Here is a 19398-nt window from a genome sequence, read left to right on the forward strand (position 1 = left end):
GCTTCAGCTCTTTTCCAATGCGTGTATTCCGTTGAAGTCGATACAGCAGAAAAAGTGCACTCACTACAGGGGCAATGAACATGCTTATATGGTAAGCTGGAGCAGCGACAAGTAACGATGTCCTTTCTAGACCAGAATTCGTCCGAAAGACGTTGTCTTTTTGTTCCAAGCATCATGAAGTTAGAAGAAGAACTAAATTATGATTTCCCCGATTGAAACTTCCCGCCAATGTTCTCCAACAGAGGAAGAATGGGTTCTAGATCTTACCATATATGGAGTTGGTGCTTCACGTATACGAGGTTTTCCGCGCAGTTCCCGCCATTTTCTTGTTGAAGGTTGGCGAAGGTTCATGGTTTCTTCAAAAACAACACAGAATGGAGTGGACAGTGCGAGAAGTAAGTGAAAAAATCAAAGAAAAATACAATGAAGACATCGCTAAAACGTTTGAAGGTGAGAACTCTGAATTGTGTTGTTGCAGTTTAATAAAAAGACCGAATCGAACAGGCTCTTTCAAGCGCCCGAACAACGGGTTGATCTCTGTCAAAGCTGTCTGAGTATTAAGCTTAAAATTCCTACATCTAGTGCACATCTAGTACGGATTGTTGCATGCATGAGCCGCACAAGTAACATTATCGTTAGCTTCTAACCGCCACTGGAGGAAACATTGTGAGAGAAAATGGTAAAGAGGTGGACTTTAGTAATCTTGGGCGGATTGTTTGGCGCGAAAACGAACCACTCCTTCATTTTCTCGGAATTTGTAATCTTTCAAACGCCAAAAACGTTCACATGAGCTTACTCGTCCGTTTTTATACATTTAAATTGTCTCTTCCGTTAATTACTTTCAGAACAGAAAATTGATGGAAAAGCACTCATCTTTTTAGCAAAGGACGGTTCGTCGCAGCAGTTCGAGGCATGTGGGCTTAAGACCGTGGGCGACCAACTCCGTTTAAAAGAGTTCATCGCAGAAGTTCCTCTTGTTCACAGCCCCCGAAGAAACAAAAAACCATCTATTTTCGAACTTAAAGCAATGCCTCAGTTGAGCCAAAGGATCTACAAAGCGAAGTAAGTGTGTTGCTCTTTCCAAATTTGCTTTTCCTTCTAGCTAGTACATTTCGAATGGAAGGCATATGTATTTAGGCACATGTATTTACAGCGCTAAGAAACGAGCTAACATCACTTAAGAGGATTCAAACTTGAGATTATTGCCTTTACATGAGTCTATGTTGCATCATTATAGAATAATGTGGAAATTGTTTTTGCGTGTCCCTTTGAACCCCTCTTTAACTATTTTGTTTTAGCAGTTGCTCAGGTGGTATAACCATACATGTATACAAAGCATGCGGTCAAGAGAAATGAGACTGTTCCTTTGTGGATCATAGTGCATTTCCGGGAGAAAGTTTCAGTTTATATCAGTAACCATTTACCAAAATTCATTGAACCATGTTCTTCACTGACAATTAGTTTAAGGAGTTTGAAGGAGAGTGTGGCGAAAATTGCCTTTTGTTCTTCCTCAGGAGAAAAGCTGTATCAGATGCAGCAGTAAAAAAATGGCCGGGCAACAAGATACCCGTTTTTAACAAAGACACAGAGGCCAAAAAGGAGCTTGATGAACTTGTAGACGCAATTGCAGAGGACTGTTCATATGAACCCGCAGGATTTAACAAAGACAGCATAAAACAGCACATCCTTGATGTCCTCAATGAAAGAAGGCGAAGACATCGCAATGGACATGACTACACTCAGGTTAGAGGAAGTTTCTATATTTCTTTCTTTCTTTCTTTTTTTTGTTTTGTTTTGTTTGGAATTGCCTTTTGCATCTTGGGATTGGTTATGAAAACCCTTCAACGTTAAGTCGTGCATTGCTGACGAACAGTCACCTAGTTTATTGTTTGAAAGGAAGAACCCTTGACCTTTCTAGGTAAGATGAAGACTGTACTGCTATCAAGTTCTCCACTGCATATCTGTTTGGAGCATAATGTGCAGTTCCTATTTAACATTTACTCTCATTTCATCAACTGTTATTCCTAGATTGACAAAAGGAAACTGAAGAAGAAGAAATCAGATGATGAAAGTAATGGGCAAAGAACTAGTGATTCTTCTAGCTGCGCCGACACTATAATCCTATGCCAAGAGTCAGACGAGGACTGCTCATCAGGAACTAAAGGAGGACATCCTAACAACAATGAAGATGGTGATAGTAGTCATGATGAATTAGATGCTTCTCAGCATGAATCACACATGATATCAACAAAGGAATTTAAAAAGAGAGGTAAAACATTAAAGTAGAAATATATAATGATGCCATTATTTACTTTGAGCCGGTGTTGAAGGGATGGGTGTATGACCCTACTCCTAAAACTGTTTTGATTTGAATGGTCTGTTAATATTCTTTTTTAATATTAATAACAGTCAATCAGCCAGCTGAGTAGGATGACCTTTTTTCAGTCTGTAACACCAAGTGATTTTGACTTTCCTTTTGTTTTGTGATTTCCCAAAGCTGACTGAGTTGTAGTCCAGTTTCTGGGTGAAGGATATGGAAATGTATTTAGGCTCAATCTGAAGACAAGATGACAATTTATTTATTACACTCAAACAGCTACTGTAGGCAAAGTAAAATATCACATTAACCAATATGCAGAGTTGTGAATAGTTCATTTTCCCTTTGGTATTTGTAATGTAATTGTACCTAAAGTGACAGCAATACATGTTCCCCTCATTGCCATTTTACAGAATTTGTTTTGGATAAGAAGCCAACATGCACAGCTGGCTTAAAAGTATATGACATGCTGAATGCATATTTATTGTCCTTTCTTAACATGTTACCCTTTAGGTACAAAGGGATGTTCCAGTTCTGGCTGCCAAGATAATTATTCAAGTGGCATTTAATGCATTACGTTTCCAAGATGTTGCAAGGAAGCAACTTGTTGCATATGTGAAAAAGTTTGGCCTTGCCACTGGAAAAGATGTTCAGGGCATGGAGAAGGAAAGAGCTGCTCAACTGCTTTCAGAGTATCTCATAACACAGAAAATCATTGTAGTTGGCAAGAAAAATCTGAATGCACTTCAAAGGGCAGATGTGACCAAGGCCAAGGCTTTCTGATGGACTTGTAAATTTTGGACAGGAAATTAGTGACTTATTTGTTTTTCTATTGTTGGGACATGTTTGATATTAGTCTGTAAGCTAAGTGCTATCTTTGTTCAAAGTTTGATGCATACTTGTTCAATTGGATGTCTACCTCTGATGGAAAAGGTTTTAAGGAAAGATTACAAATGAGTGCAAAGTAATACACGTCTTGTATTGTACAGTCAGTGTCACTGTAATGCCTGTTGGCTTAATGGCAACTAAGCCATCGAGGTGTTCATTGCATTTCGTTTTAACTTTTTCCTTTTGTGGCTTCCAAGAACTTCTTGAAGTGTTTGTTGTGTTAACAATGTAAAGTATTCACTATGTTGTTTGGCTTCTTAAATAGAGCCGAATTGGCAAATAACTTCTGTGATAATAATTGATCGACCCTAAATACAATGTAAAGCATGCATTGATATTTGTGTTAAATGTAATAAGGCCCAAGCTTAGTTACTGCTCCCATTGCAAGCATTTACACCTTAAAAGATGATTGGTCATGACTACATAACTTTATAAGTAATGACACAATTACTTGGTGTAATAAAGTAACTTTTATTTTCTTTTTAAAAGTAAGTTATTTATGTTGAGTTAACATCTCTAAACCCGTGAGGAAAAAGACATTATTAAAGAGTTGATATAAGTGTAACAAAGCAGGGTTTTGATTGTAGTCCATTCCACAATAGCATTAATCTTACCATACACCCTGCAGTAACTTTACTCTGAAATCTACAAATTATAATTATCCACAATGATAAAAATTGGAAAGATACTGTGGTAATTAAAAGAAACAGTTTGTTTTACATAATACCCACTAAAGATATCTCACGGAGTCATCACTGTCTTTTATTTAAAAACCATTGAAGAAATTGAAGGAAAAACATTGATGTTTCTGAAAAAAAATCTCCTGATGGATATCTCTTTTAACCCATGATGGTAAACAATGAAAAACCATTGCTGGAATTCAAAGAATCATTGCTGGCTTTTATTGAAATACCATCAAGGAGTTAACGAAATACATGGCTGTGTTACAATGGAAATCCTGTCAAGGGTTATTGGTATATCCATAATGGTAAAAACTGGAAAACCATTGTGTGAAATAAGAAAAACAAGGATGTGTTTCTATATAAAACCACCATCTTAATACAGAGAATCATTACTGGGTTTTGCCAATAAAACGTTAAGGGATTAGAAAAACACATAAATGTGTTTCTAGGGAATTCCCATAAAGGGTTACTGACCATTTACCACAATGTTAAAGATGGGAAAAACCATGATGGGAATTCAAATAAACAAGAACATGTTTTATGTAAAACCCATTATGTTATATCTTATAATATCATTACTGGTTTTCTACGAAAAGCCATGAATGTTAAGAATTCGGATTTTCCATCAATGGTTTTATGAATGTGAATTACCCATAAAACCATTCAAAAAACCATTCTTGGAATTAAGGATTTTTTCCCTGTGGCTGGGGAAAAAAGTGAAAATTCTGATTCCGGAGAAATTGACAGAGTAGAAGACTGCAAAGAAGGGAGGAAGAAAATGAAAAGCTACTCCTGACGTCTTCCAGTAATCAACAGAGAAAACAGCCCAGGAAACAGACCTCAGCAGCTTCAGGCTGAGTAGCAAAAGGAGCAATTCAACTTGCAACAAGAGAAGAGCAGATAAAGCAAATGATGCAAAGTCAGTGAACACTCAAAACCTTGTTCTTGCTGTCATATAGAAACTTTCAACAAAGTGATAACATTTGATGGCTTGGATTTGATGAATGTTTGCCATCCCATACATTCAATGACACTGTATTTTTTAATTGAACTACTAGTCCATGAGTCAAGGCCTGAAAAATTGATTTTTGTAGCAACCCCCATGGGACATAGTGACTTTGGTATCAAATTAAAGCTTATGGTCTCTATTTTACGAATCTACTTGTTACTTTTTATGTAACTGGTGCATGAGCGAGAAATACAACTGTTTTTAAGGGGGAGTGGGAAAGGAGAAATTGCAATGTTAAGTCTATAGCAACTATAAAATAGTCAATATCTCATCAAATACCTGACACATTTACACCAAAATTGGCAGAAATACTTATCTCCTCACAGTAAACAAATTTCAGTTGGCAAATATGCAGTGTTGCAATAGCAACGGTCAACCTCTCAATAGCGAATTAGGGCCAAATTTCTTACTTTTATGATCCAAATTTTATAAGTGAGTACGATTTAGAAACAAATTATGCGCCCAGAAGTAAAAGTAACTGTTTATCACCAATTTTAGATGTTACCGGCTGGTAACAATTCAGGAATTTTGCACAAAATATTGTTCCCGTAGTTCTAGGTGCCAATTTTCCGCACAGGGGTTGAGTTAGGATGGTCTTTGATGTGAACTCTAAATGTCAATATCTTTAAACACACTTATGCGTTTGTAGTTAAACTTGGTGAGAACATACCTCTTATGAGAAATAAGGGATTGCGCATTACAGAAGCTGTCTATATTGTTGCCATGGCAACGGTTGCTATGGATTTCATTGTTATTTAAAATTGTTCCTTAGGTAAAGAATATTAATGGTATGATAGTAAAATTTGTATGAAATATTAAACAGCAAAAAAGCTATAAAGTGTAACTTTTGTCATATAAACAAAATGGTGTCATCTTGTGTTACTATGGAAACTGCTTATAACTAACCCCCTATTGTTAACATAATTGTTACTTGGTAAGACTATAACTCTGCCGGTCACAAGCTCAAAAATTAGATGTTGACAAATGTGCAATATGTCAGAAAGACAAGGCCAAGCATCGAAACGTGAGAAGAGCAAGAACAAGAGAATCGCTTAGACTAAACATAAGCGAGTTTGGTAGTGCAGCTCTCATAAAGGCTGCCTGTATCCGGAATGACACCCGTATGCTGTTGCATATTGAAGGTCAAGATACTATCGCTATGGAGATAAAATACCATCGTTCATGCTACAAAGAATATGTTCGCCCAAAGCACCTGGTAAAGTAAGAGGAGCAGAATTGTAAAGAAGAAGATGACGGAACGGAAAGTTACAACAAAGCGTTTATCAAAATCAAAGATTTTGTAGAAAAGGAAGTCTTCACTGCTGCAAAAGCCATTCCAATGCCTGTTCTTATCGAAAAATACACTTCCCACCTTGCAGAAGAAGGAATACATGGAATGACGTACAGGTCATCCAAGCTGAAGAACCGGCTTACCTGATGTTTTGGACAAAGATTGTCCTTTCGCCAGCCATCAAACCAGAATCAATCAGAACTAGTCTATAATGCAGAAGTTGAAACAGGCAAAGTGGTAGAAACTGTATTCAAGAATACTGTCCAGGGAGAGCAAATACCAGAGAGTGACAGTGAGACAGATTTGACAGATACACAACAAGAGGGAAACTATCAAAATTACCATACTGCTAAAATGATACGAAGCTTAGTTGCCAACATGAAACCAACAATACCATGGCCACCTGGGTCAGCAGAAGATCTAGAGTGTGACAGTGTTATAGTACCTGACCTGCTTTATAACATGATGGCTTGGATTCTATCCCCTGACTCAAACTATTCTGACAAAAGAGTTTCAAACCTCTCACCAGACGTCCATCGCCTCGTTCTCTCTCCTTCTCAGGATCTGATACATTCTGTCAGTCGTGGGCACATAAACACACAAAACATGTCGTCCTTCCAATGAGCGTAAAGAGCCTTACAGGAAATGTTGAATGGATAACCATTCTGAATAGATTTGGACATGGGTTATCATACTCCCAAATAGAAGAGGTGGAGACAGCTCTGGCTGAGAATCAGATTTCGAAGCAGCAGAATGGCGCCCCTAGTTCCAAGTGTGTGTTACCCTAATGTCCCTGGTGTATTCTGTTGAGATAACAACGACCTACAAGAGGAGATCTTGTCAAGTAAATTCCGAGTCTATGGTGAAACAAACAACTTTTATTATTTTGTTGTTCCATTAATTAGTGAGTAGATCTATTGCAAGGTACTATGTAATACTGCATAGTCATTATACTTTTTTTCAATTTTATCGACTCAGTTCCTATTGATCCTCATTTCAAAAATAAAATTTTTGAAGACATTCCACCAACTAAAAGCTTTGATTCTATAGCATTTATTAAACCCCCTGGCTAGACAGCAATTACAGTACTTTATTGACACACTGCTCAAAGGGGCTTCTCAGTGACAATTGTTAGGAGTAAAGTGCATACTTTAGCACACTTATTGTACCAATATTTGTATTTGCTGAATTTTACTAAAGGAAAGGGAACCACTCATTGCACCAATGGCATTGTTGTTCAGCGCAAACCTCTTACCTGCGCTTTACCACCTGTCAAGTCCACTGACCAGAACCGATCCATCACCTGCATCCCTACAGGTGTACTGCCTTGTCATTCAGGACCTCGGAAAGGACCTAGCATGCTTGCCATTGATGTTGCCACTGTGAAACAGGCATCCCCAGAGGTCACAGCATATCCAAGAATCATCGACTTTGGTTGGGTGCTCTGTAGACGGCCTATTGAAGACACACTATTCTCGGCAACAGAAAGTCAACGCCAAGTAATACCGGCGTGGAAGGGCTTCAACATGTTGCTATGTGAGAACACTGTTCCGCGTGAATGCCCTGTAGGCTACTGTCCAGTTATTGAAGCCAGCCCTACAGAGCTTCCCACTGTCTATACTGTGCTTTAGAGATCTTTACAAATGGCTGACCAGCTCGGGCAACAAGACGTTATTGTTGTGTTCGATCAAGCAATCTATGCAAAGGCCCTTGAGGTGCTCTGGCAGAACCAACAACAGTTCCAGTGATTGGAAGTCAGGATTGGCTCTTTTCATACTATCTGTGCTTTTCTCTCTGCCGTTGGCAAGCGCTTTGGAAATGCTGGACTTGCAGATATACTGATGGAAAGTGGTATAGTTGGCTCAGGATCAGTGACTGGAGTACTTAAAGGCCGTCACTACAACCGAGCTGTACGTACACATAAGGTACGTTGACCTAAATTGGATGTAATCTTTACATGATTGCTACAAAATGTATACTTAAACATTTATTTTAAATTTATTTTAGATTGTCTTTGAAGCAATGCACCGACTCTGGCGGGCGGGTTTCAAGTCATGGCTGGTACGTAACGGTCACCAAATCAACTACATAAACCTCACTGAAGTCTTAAAGGACATCGGAGAGCAATTCAAGGAGGAGAAATTCAACAAGCTTCTTTCCATGCTTGATTTCCTGGTGTTGTTCAGTCTGTACAATGAATACTGCAAAGAAAACAACGGCCCGCTGAAAGTGTTTTGGAATTCTTACCTGGAGATGGTAGAGCTGGTGATGAATTTTGTTTGAGCAACCATGGAAGGGAACTGGGACCTGCACCTGGAGAGCATCAAGAATATGCTACCATGGTTCTTTGCCTATGAACACATCAATTATCCCCGCTACTTGCCGGTGTACTTGGCACACATGCTTTTACTCCAAGACACTCATCCAGAGCACATGCCCTTCTAACAAATGGTGAGTTTGGAGTCCACCAAACAACATCACATGGATTTTCACAGCTGCCAGTGGATCAAACCATTGAACAAAGACTGAACCGAAGTACTAAAACAAAGGGAGGAATAGTAGGGTTCAGCCTGAGGAAAGGTGCTGTGCAACGATGGATGTTAACTGCCCATTCACATGCTGCTTTTGTTCACAAGTGCCGCAGTATGACCAGAAGAATTCAAGAAGACCAGCTAAGCCTGCACAAGGAGATAGGTTCAGCTCGCATGAAAAAAGATGAGAAACATGTCAAGAAAGTGGTTGAAGTGCTCAGTAACTGGCGAAATCCATTTGGACAATCCGAAGAACTCACTAGCCTCAGCTCTGGGTATGTTGCCAGTGAAAGTATGAAGCGGGACCTTTTGATGACAAAAGAGAAGGGAACCACTGCGTTGACTTCATTTGTAGAGAGATTAGCAACTAGTCTAACAGGATTCTTTGAAAGACTCCCCAAACTGAAACTGGGAAGTTTCCGTGACGCCTGCAAAAAGTCGTCTTTAACAGTAGGAGACAAGAACGTCGTGATCAGATCGGACAGGAATCTATTTGCCTGTTTACTGGTGATTGTACAGAGCCACCACATGGACCTGAGAGAGCTTCTGATCCACGACCTTGGCCCTCTCCCGTGGTCATTGGCTTCATTTGATGGTTTGTTAGCCAAGACACACAAAGCTGCTTTATCTAAGCTACTCGAAGATGGAGTTGAGTGCCTTCCAAGTTCACCTGATCAGATGACGGCCATCATCATAGACGCAATGGTGGTGCTACAGACGCTAGTCAGGGTGCCTGATAAATTTTCTGAGCTGGCAGAGATGGTGATGACCATAATCCTGGCGGAGGCTGGAGAGGCAATAAGAATTGACTTTGTGGGTGATCAATATCTCCCCATCTCGATTACGAATCCCGAGAGAAACAAGCAATGCAGGGATGGTCAGCTTGCCATAAACATCACCAGCCCGCAACAGTTCTGCCCACGCCAGTGGAGAAAGTTCATGGCGAATGGAAGTAACAAAACGGGTCTCTTAAACTTCCTTGTACGTGAGTGGTCAGCAAATCCAGTCTACACACAGAAGATTAAAGACCACACTCTCTTTGTCACTCACAGAGGCATCTGCACCAAACTGGAAGTTTCGCTGGATACAATTAGTGCAAGCACATTCCTGGACCTTTGCAGTAATCAAGAGGAAGCCGACACCAGGATGCTCCTACATGCAGATCATGCATCTCCAAATGGACATCAGCACATCGCTATAAAGTCATCAGATACAGATGTGGAAGTGCTAGCCTGCTATTATCAAGCATTCATTCCCACTGCAATGACACTGATCAGTGGCACCAGGAACAGATCTCGCATTGTCAGCATCCCTCACATATGTGCAAAGCTTGGCCCAGAGATATCTCAGGTACTACGGAGTCTGTATGCCATGACCAGTTGTGATAGTGTCAGTGCCTTTTCTAGCAAAGGAAAGAGGAAAGCTCTCAGTATTGTACACCCGAATCCTGGCCAAAGGCGAATCGTCAGCAATCTTGGTGAGTGCGTCCATGCTGAAGTACAAGATTTGAACATGTTGGAACAGTTTGTCTGTGCCTTCTACAATGGCCCCAAGTGCAATGATGTAAATGAACTGAGGTACAGACCGTTCTGCAAGAGCAAAAACCTCCAGTCACACCAGCTTCCCCCAACAAAAGCAGCTCTAAAAAACCATCTCAAGCGCGCAAACTATCAGGCATTCATCTGGGAGCATGCCTTAAAACTGAATATGGACAAAGCTCCAAATGGTCAAGGTTGGCAGTTGAAGGAAGACCAACTGGAAATCTATTGGAGTGATCAGGCTCCTGCCCCCGATGCTGTGATGAAACTTGTTTGCGCTGTTGCTGCAAAGGATCATGTGCTACACGACGCTGCTCTTGCGTTAGCAATGGTCTTCGTTGCACAGAGGCATGTGCATATCAGGACAGCTGTATGAACGGTGCCAACGGGGAACAGTATGAAGAAGATGATGAAAGTGATGACGACAATGATGATGATAACGACGGCAATGGCGACGGTGATGATGAGAGCTAGACATTTTAGGTTTTGTCAGTGCGCAGGGTCCTCTGCAAAGGTAGAGTATAAACCTGAGTATTAACTGCAAACTTACAGTCTTACCAAGTAACAATGTTAACAATAGAGGGTTAGTTATAAGCAGTTTTCATAGTAACACAAGATGACATCATTTTGTTGATATGACAAAAGTTACACTTTATAGCTTTTTTGCTGTTTAATATTTTCATACAAATTTTATTATCATACCATTAATATTCTTTATCTTAGGAACAATTTTAAATAACAATGAAATCCATTGAAAGCGTTGCCATGGGAACAATATAGACAGCTTCTGTAATGCTCAATCTCTTATTTCTCATAAGGGGTATGTTTTCACCAAGTTTTACTACAAACGCATAAGTGTGTTTAAAGATATTGACATTTAGAGTTCACATCAAAGACCATCCTAACCCACCCCCGGTGCGGAAATTTGGCACCTACAACTACAAGAACAATATTTTGTGCAAAATTCCCGAGCTGCTACCAGCCGGTAACATCTAAAATTGGTGATAAACAGTTACTTTTACTTCTGGGTGCATAATTTGTTTCTAAATCGTACTCACTTATAAAATTTGGATCAAAAAAGTAAGAAATTTGGCCCTAATTCGCTATTGAAAGGGGGACCGTTGCTATGGCAACACTGCATATTTGTCTGCCAACTGAAATTTGTTTACTGTGACGACATAAGTATTTCTGCAAATTTTGGTGTAAATGTGTCAGGTATTTGATGAGATATTGACTATTTTATAGTTGCTATAGACTTAACATTGCAATTTCTCCCTACCCACTTCCCCCCCCCCCCCCCCGTTAAAAACAGTTGTATTTCTCGCTCATGCACCAGTTACATAAAAAGTAACAAGTAGATTCGTAAAATAGAGACAATAAGCTTTAATTTGATACCAAAGTCACTATGTCCCATGGGGGGTGCTACGAAAATCGATTTCTAGCCACTTTTCAGGATTTGGCTCATGGACTATAGGAGATTTATTCAGCCCACATGGGGAATAAATGATTTTATGCTGCTTGTTAGTGCCAGTCCCCCAGCAAAGGGTAGGGCGTCATCCGGGTCTTTGATAATCTAATATTTAAGCAGATGAGGCCAGGTCACTGTCCTCTTTTCCAAACTCGAGCTTTAGTAGCAGTTCACAATTTTTGTCCAGTTCACACCTTGCAAGCTTTGTCTTCTTCACTGGTAGAGAGTTCTCATAAAGTCAGTGAGCGGACGCCAAAAAGTTAAGTATAAACGTTGTTCTTAACTGGAACGAATATTTCTCGCGCAGTAAGGCGTGCGAGGCGATTCGATGGCTTGCAGTTCGCTGCCATGTGCTTTGTTGGTTGGCCATTCCTTCGTGCGAAGAATGATCCAATTCATCTAACAAAACCAAGACAGTGGTTTATATTCACCCACCTTCGGTGTGGATGACACGTGTAACGTCAAGACAATCGGAATTGGGGGGAAAACAGTGGAAAAAAGATAAAGTTTGATTTACAAGCTATTCGGGGTACCGCCCCCAATGTCATAATTCTTGACATTGGCTCGAACGATCTATGCGACGAGCAAGAGGAGCCGGATACGGTCGCTTTATCGATTCTCACGCTAGTTGAGACTCTTATAAAAGATTTAAGGCTGCGATGTTTACTTTTGTGCCAAGTCTTGCCTAGGGAAAACCAGCCATTCGCGGAATACAACGAAAGGGTTTGGCGCTTAAATGGGTAACTAAAGGAAGCTGTTAAAGGCATTGATGGGGCAAAGTTCTGGTTACACCGGGGATTATGTAATCCGTCGTGCAACATTTTTACACGGGATGGAATTCACTTGAACGATGAATGCCATCAAGCGCTGTACCGCAGCTACCGAGGGGCTATTTTATTCGCCCTGAACTGGAAAAGAGATGAGCATGGCATTTAGTCTGAGCTCGAATCACATCGTAGCTTCTGCTACAGGGCTCGTATTTTAGTTCGCAGTGATATTAGATTGTCATTTACTCTTACTTTCAACTTAGAACAACCCAAACAAATGGTTACTGTATAGTATTGTGAGACAATTTACTTCTTGTGATAAGTAAAAGAGTGTTAGTGCTTTGAAAATTATTATGATTTCACAGAGATATATTACCAGTATGTCAAGGTCTTTTAAGTTAGAGCAAACCTTTCAAGTTAGAACAAAGCCTGCTGTATAGTTTTAGATTCCTTTACTTCCTATGAGGATAAATGAAGATTGTTAGTGTTTTTAACATTCTTATTGACTTGACATTATTATATTGCCAGCTTGGGGATCATGTTGTTATTTGTGCGAGGGTACTGGTTGGGGATAGTGTCGAAATAGGTTCATGTTAGAGTACCCCTTCCTTCCCCAACCCCCCCCCCCTCCTCCATGTTATTGTTCAGGGTACGAGTTACCCATTATCTCCCGTGGTACTGTGTACCTTGAGACGGTTTCTCAGAATCTTATTGTGAAGGGTATGAGTTACCCATTATCTCCCGTGGTACTGTGTACCATGAGACTGTGTCTCAGAATGTTGTTGTTTAGGGTACGAGTTAACCATTACCTCCCGTGGTACGGTGTACCGTGAGACTGTGTCTCAAAATAGTTTGTTTGAGGGTACAAGTCACCCATTAACTCTTATGGTATGGTGTCCCGTGAGACTGTTTCAAAATGTTAAGTGTCATTTAGCGTACTAAGGGTTAGCGGAGAGCTTGTGGGGGACATACCCCCAACTTTTATGGGTGGACCTAGCATTTTTCCTGGGGTAAAAGTGTGCGGTGTCTGGCATGGTAATTTTTCGGCAGGGGCTATGTTCCTCGAGCCAGTCATGCAATAACAGTGCCGCTGGGAGAGTAAGAATATACTTACTGGTGACTTAACAAGTCAACAATACATACTTCAGGTATTAATGTTTCCCAACTTTTGGGGGTCATACAGTACAATGAAAGCCTTAACAGGCTCTGGCTAGGTGGGAAACTGTTATACTAAACATTGTCAACATTTGTTAACAGTATGCCACCAAAAAGGAAAGCCAGCTACGCAACTAGAGTGGCCCGAAGGAGGCCTGTACAGGAAAATAATCCTCACCCGAGCCAGCTTACCATTCAGCCAGCTACAGCGGAGACTCCACAGAGTTTGGCAGGGGCCAATCCACCGCCAGCACAGAATGAGCAAAGAGTTAATGCAGCCTGGCTGGCTAATTTAGGAAACTCCATAGCAGCAGTAGTGCAGAAAAGTTTACAAGAGGCAGGGATCAGCATCTCCAATACACAAGCGCCAAGTCAATCAGGAATACAGTTTGTCTCAGATGTGCCACAGACCAACAGTGTGGGCAGCCATCCACAAGAGGGAGCTGTAGGCCAATCATCCGTTCAAGCAGCAGTTCAACAGGTTACAGCCAACCTAGTAGAAGGAGCCAAAGAACCTCCAAGTAGTAAGAATGCATTTATTTCTAGTGCTGTTCCCTTGTCCCACAGAGTGTCGGACGAAGTCAAAAAACAGATATGGGGTAATGAGTATGTAGATTTTGCAGTGATTTTCAGTAACAATTCAACTAGTGATGATCAACATATGTTTAAGATACAAAATGGGAGGGAAGGGCCACCTACCCTTTCCTTAGAACAAAATGTTAAAAAACAGCCAGTCAATACGATTGATCAATGGACGTTTGCTTTTCAAGCATTTGTGGCTGTGTATTGTGAGCGTTTCTCGTCGGAAACAGCGCAATTAATGAAATATGGTGCCACAGTCAGAGACCTTGCTGAACGGGGTGCCAACTGGAAATTTTATGACGAGAATTTCCGTTTGTTACGCCAGAGGGAAGTAATGCCGTGGGACCAAATCCATAGTGAGCTCTGGCTGAGGGCCAGTGTACCCAAAACAAAACAGCCTATCCCATCAAAGTCTACATCGAAACAAAGTGGGCTGTTTTTTCCAAAGGGGTTTTGCTGGACTTTCCTCAGGGGAGGCAACTGCCCTGGGTGTGACTATAAACACCAGTGCTTTAAATGTGGCCTTAGTCACCCTGTTTCCCGCTGCCAGCAAAACCAGAAACGAGCGGGACAGCGCCCTGTCGGAAAAGCAGGGCGGTCAAACCGAAACGCCTCCACCCCCTCCGCTTCCCACACCGGTCAAAGTTAGCAGACTAGCCAGATATCTAACAGGTTACGATGACGAACTTAAAACAAATTTGATTGAGGGTTTCACTTTTGGATTTAGACTACACTTTCAGGGACCCTATAGGGCCTCAAGTTCACACAATTTGATTTCGGCAAAGCAACACCCAGATGTGGTGGACAGCAAGTTCGTTAAGGAAAGGCAAAGTGGGCGCACACAAGGGCCCTTTAATTATCCACCTTTCCATAACTTACGAGTATCCCCTTTGGGGGTAATACCAAAGAAAGCCCCGGGTGAATTTCGAATGATTCATCATTTATCCTTTCCGTACGGAGATTCAATCAATACATTCATTCCACCTGAATTTTCAACAGTCAAATATGCTCCAGTAGATGATGCTATTAATATCATAAAATGTTTGGGACACGGCTGTGTGTTAGCCAAGACTGATGTGCAGAGTGCATTTAGAATAATACCAGTGCATCCTTCTGACCACCCCTTACTGGGTTTCCAATGGAGGGGGCAATGGTATTATGATCGTTGTCTTCCGATGGGTTGTTCTAGTTCATGCAAAACCTTTGAACATTTAAAGTGCCCCTAACCCTTTAAGTTGTTTTCTTTTGGTAGATTTCCATATCTGTGAAGATCTCATTTTCGAAAATTTTTTTTAGAAATATTGAATCCTTTTTATTTTACGAGCGCTAAAAGTTACTGAAATTTTTAAATTTTTGCGCCCTTTAAGCCCCACTGGGCAAATTTTTGTCTCGTGGGCTCATTAGGAACAAGCCAATGAGAAGCGTCCGATAATTGACACTTTCTTAGCTGTGACGTAAGAAAAGGACACCAGAAGGATTCAGAAGGAATCTTATGCATGCTGATTCCTTTCTCTACATTTCGAGAGTTGCTGCATCCAAAAACCACACATTTTTCAACCATTTTCTCTGCTTACAATTGAAGCATTACCGCGAATCTTCGGATATTTTTGCACGATGTCCTTTTCTTACGTCACACTCCATATTTGGCCGAGAGGGAGACTAAGGCGAACGATAGGTGAAAATATCGACAAGACTGCCTTCACTTCTAGCGCTCGTAGGAAAAAAAGCATTCAATATTTCTCAAAATTTTTTTCGAAAATAAGTTCATGAAAAATATGGAAATCTACCAAAAGAAAACAAATTGAAGGGTTAGGGGCACTTTAAGAACAGCAATGGAATGGATAGCTCGCAATAAGCTCGGTATTCCACACATTTTGCATATTTTAGATGATTTTCTTATCATCGGGGAGTCCACACAAGATTGCCAGGCTAAACTTCAAAGGTTTTTACATTTTTGCGAAGACATAGGGGTTCCCATGGCTCCTGAAAAAACGGAGGGTCCTTCTCCAGTACTCGCATTTGCAGGCATTGAATTAGATTGCCTTAAGTATGAAGCCAGGCTTCCTCAAGAAAAGGTAGAGAAATGCATAGATGGTATCCAGAATGCCCGGGGGCAAAATAAGATCACCCTTCGGGATCTGCAATCCCTGATTGGTTCCTTGAATTTTGCCTGTTCGGTAATTGTTCCTGGTAGAGTATTTCTGCGTCGGGTGATTAACTTGACAATCGGCAAAAAGAACCCCCGTCATTTCATTCCGATTACAAAAGAAATGAAGCAGGATTTGCAAATGTGGGAAATATTTTTCCAGTCCTTTAATGGCAAGTCATTTTTCTTAGAGGAAGCCTGGGCAACTTCAGGTCAGCTCAGGTTTTACACCGATGCAGCAAAATCCAAGGGTTATAGTATAGTATTTGGAAGCCACTGGGCATATGGGGAATGGCCAAGCAGTTGGAAGACCAAACGTGATATTTCTTTTCTTGAGTTTTTTCCCATTGTTGTTGGGTTAAGCTTGTGGTGTTATAATCTAAGGAACAAGAAGGTTCTCTTCATGACAGACAATGAGAGTGTTGTTCATGTCATTAATAAGCAGACTTCACGTGACCCATACTTGCTATCCTTAATTAGGATGATGGTGTTAATCTGTTTGAGGAATAATATCCTATTCAGGGCAAAACACGTACCAGGCGTTAAGAATGGGCTAGCTGATAGTTTGTCTCGGTTGCAGGTTGACAAATTCAAGGGCATGTCTCAAGGGCTGGATCGGGTCCCGACTCCCCTACCCGAACATTTGAGGCCAGAGAATTGGGAGATACCCTAAGACGCTTACTTAAAGCTAGCCTTAATGCCGCTTCATTGTCTACATATAGACGTCCTTGGGAAATTTTACATCAGTTTAAACGTGAGGTTACCAGCGAACACTTCCATTTTTCCTCTTTCAAGTGACACCTTAGCTCTTTTTCTGGCCTATTTGGCGGAGAGAAACTATGCAGGGTCCACGGTTATGAGTTATATTTCAGCTTTGAGTTTTCCTCACCGGCTAGCAAGTTGGCCAGACCCCACAAAATCTGAATTGGTGAAACTAGCTTTGCGGGGATATGGCAAGTTACACCCATCACAAGACACTAGGCTTCCCATTACCCTACCGATATTAGAACGCATTGTAACCGCATGTAATCACTTGTCTTCCATATGTTACCAGCGAAAGCTGTTAAAGGCAATGTACTCTCTCGCATTTTTTGCAGCATTAAGAGTTTGAGAAGTTACTGGCGGCCCTGGTCAGCAGACAAAAAATATAATAACAATTGACCAACTTTTCTTTTTAAGAGATGGACTCAATGACATTGTTGCTGCCAAATTAGTCTTGACACATTATAAGCACAGTGATCCAACAAAACCAGTAGAGTTGCTTATATATAGAGAGCATCCTGTTTGTCCAGTTTCTTTACTGTTAGACTATATTTCCATCCAGGGAAAGGCCCCAGGGCCACTTTTTTGCTGGGCTGACGGGTCATCTGTTTCTAGGTCTTATTTTACTCGGTCTCTCAAGGATGTGCTACAATATTGCGACCTCGATGAAGATAGATATAAATCACACAGCTTTCGCACAGGTGCAGCTTCGTGGGCTGCAGCAAAAGGAATGTCTGACTCTCAGATAAGAGTGTTTGGTAGATGGAATTCTAATGCATTTCTGAAATACATCCGTATACCAACCCTAGAGTCAAGTTCATGACTTAACAAAGATAACCTTCCCATTATGCCTAGTGGCCTCACATCTTACAGTAACTGGTAGACTTACCGTAAGGGTTCAGCACATTTTGAGCAGGGGCCAAGTGTGAGTGAACCTTTATCAATATAGCAAGTAAACGTAATTGATGAAGGATGTAACTAAATGCTAGTTCAGCTATGTAGTGAATGACTGTAGTCGTTAATATTTGGACCTTTTGAGAAGGGGCCCAAGGTCCAAGAGGTTTTTTCAAGTCTTTTTGATCACCCTTCTCCCTCAGGGTGTTGTGTGCCTGGCTCTGCATTCGGGAGGGATCAGGTTTCCCCCCGCAACAGGGGGGTTTTTCCTGACGGGCAGCAGGCCTCAAAATTGTAATACCTTCAGTTACGACATCAGTCCTAAGTATGTAGGACCCACTGGGATCATTTCATTAGGTTCTAGGTATCTATGGGGGACCTTTTGAGCAGGGGCAAAAGGTTCATATTAGAGTTTACGTTAATTCATCCATTTCAGTCTTGTTTAATACATTACTTAATGTGGCTTAATGTAGCTTTCTTTTGATTCCGACAATAATGAGTTGGTGATGTAACTGTCGTGGAGTAACTTATCCACACTCTAGCAGTAGCAGAGTGTTATGGCTGGATGCTATTAATAGTGGAACTTTGAACATTGTCAGTCCTTCCCAGCAAACTGAGTGCAGCCGGTGCATTGTATAGCAAATGAACCTCAAGTTTATTCAATAACAGAGAGCATAAATATTTTTTTAGATAAATATTCCTGATTTTACATTTTTGTACCCCCAATGTTTTTGTATTTTTTATAATATTATTTAGCTAAAACTAAACCTATCTAAATGTCTTCTCTATGTACTGGTAGCTGTTAACTGAGAATCATGGGTTGCAGTTTCTTGACTACTAGTAACAGAACTAGCAAAATTAAATTTCACCAACAATTACTAAAAGAGTGCGATTTTGTTAGACTTTTTGATTACCTAAAAGTGACAGCATGTGTAATTAGATTGTAAGCCAGGTGCAAAAATGTAAAATGTAGTTCATATTACTGGCTTCTGAATTTTCGTTGGCTGTCATGCAAGTTCTTGGAAGTGTCACTGAAAAGAAAAACTCATCGCACTAATTGCAATGTTCTTTTAATGGGTGTTCTGAATTTTCATTTTTGATCTTATGTTGTACTCCTGACGAAAACAAGAGAGGAACAATTCTTTCCATCAAGAATGCATTCTAAAAATTTCAAATTCAAGCAGTATTTTGTTTCACTGGCACCTTCAACAAACTGTTGAGTTTTGCTTCTATCATCAGAGACATTCTCTTATACAGCTACTTGCAAAACAGTTGACCAAAATACAGACCATGAAAAAGGTAATAATTTTATTATAGAGAAAGTTAATGGTGGAGAAGTCATACTTTTTGTGAGTAACTGTTAATAT

At 40.6% G+C, this 19398-nt stretch overlaps 1 protein-coding gene, 1 long non-coding RNA gene and 1 pseudogene across 2 annotated transcripts in view; all 3 read left to right on the forward strand.

Annotated features, from left to right (window-relative positions):
• The window catches only part of LOC146476994 (uncharacterized), a 254304-nt gene that overhangs the window by 233852 nt on the left and 1054 nt on the right, over window positions 1–19398 (forward strand). The gene's annotated exons all lie outside the window — the stretch shown is intronic.
• LOC146477019 (uncharacterized) lies at window positions 139–5016 on the forward strand. Its single transcript, XM_085114066.1, has 5 exons — window positions 139–450; window positions 846–1062; window positions 1515–1743; window positions 2029–2282; window positions 2839–5016. Exons 1-5 carry the CDS (start codon window positions 273–275, stop codon window positions 3098–3100), a joined length of 1140 nt encoding a protein of 379 aa, XP_084970192.1. The 5' UTR covers window positions 139–272; the 3' UTR covers window positions 3101–5016.
• On the forward strand, window positions 8211–9692 carry LOC146477020 (uncharacterized; annotated as a pseudogene).

The sequence above is a fragment of the Pavona decussata genome, unplaced genomic scaffold, assembly GCF_977016875.1.
Source record: "Pavona decussata unplaced genomic scaffold, jaPavDecu1.1 SCAFFOLD_72, whole genome shotgun sequence".
Lineage (NCBI taxonomy): Eukaryota > Metazoa > Cnidaria > Anthozoa > Scleractinia > Agariciidae > Pavona > Pavona decussata.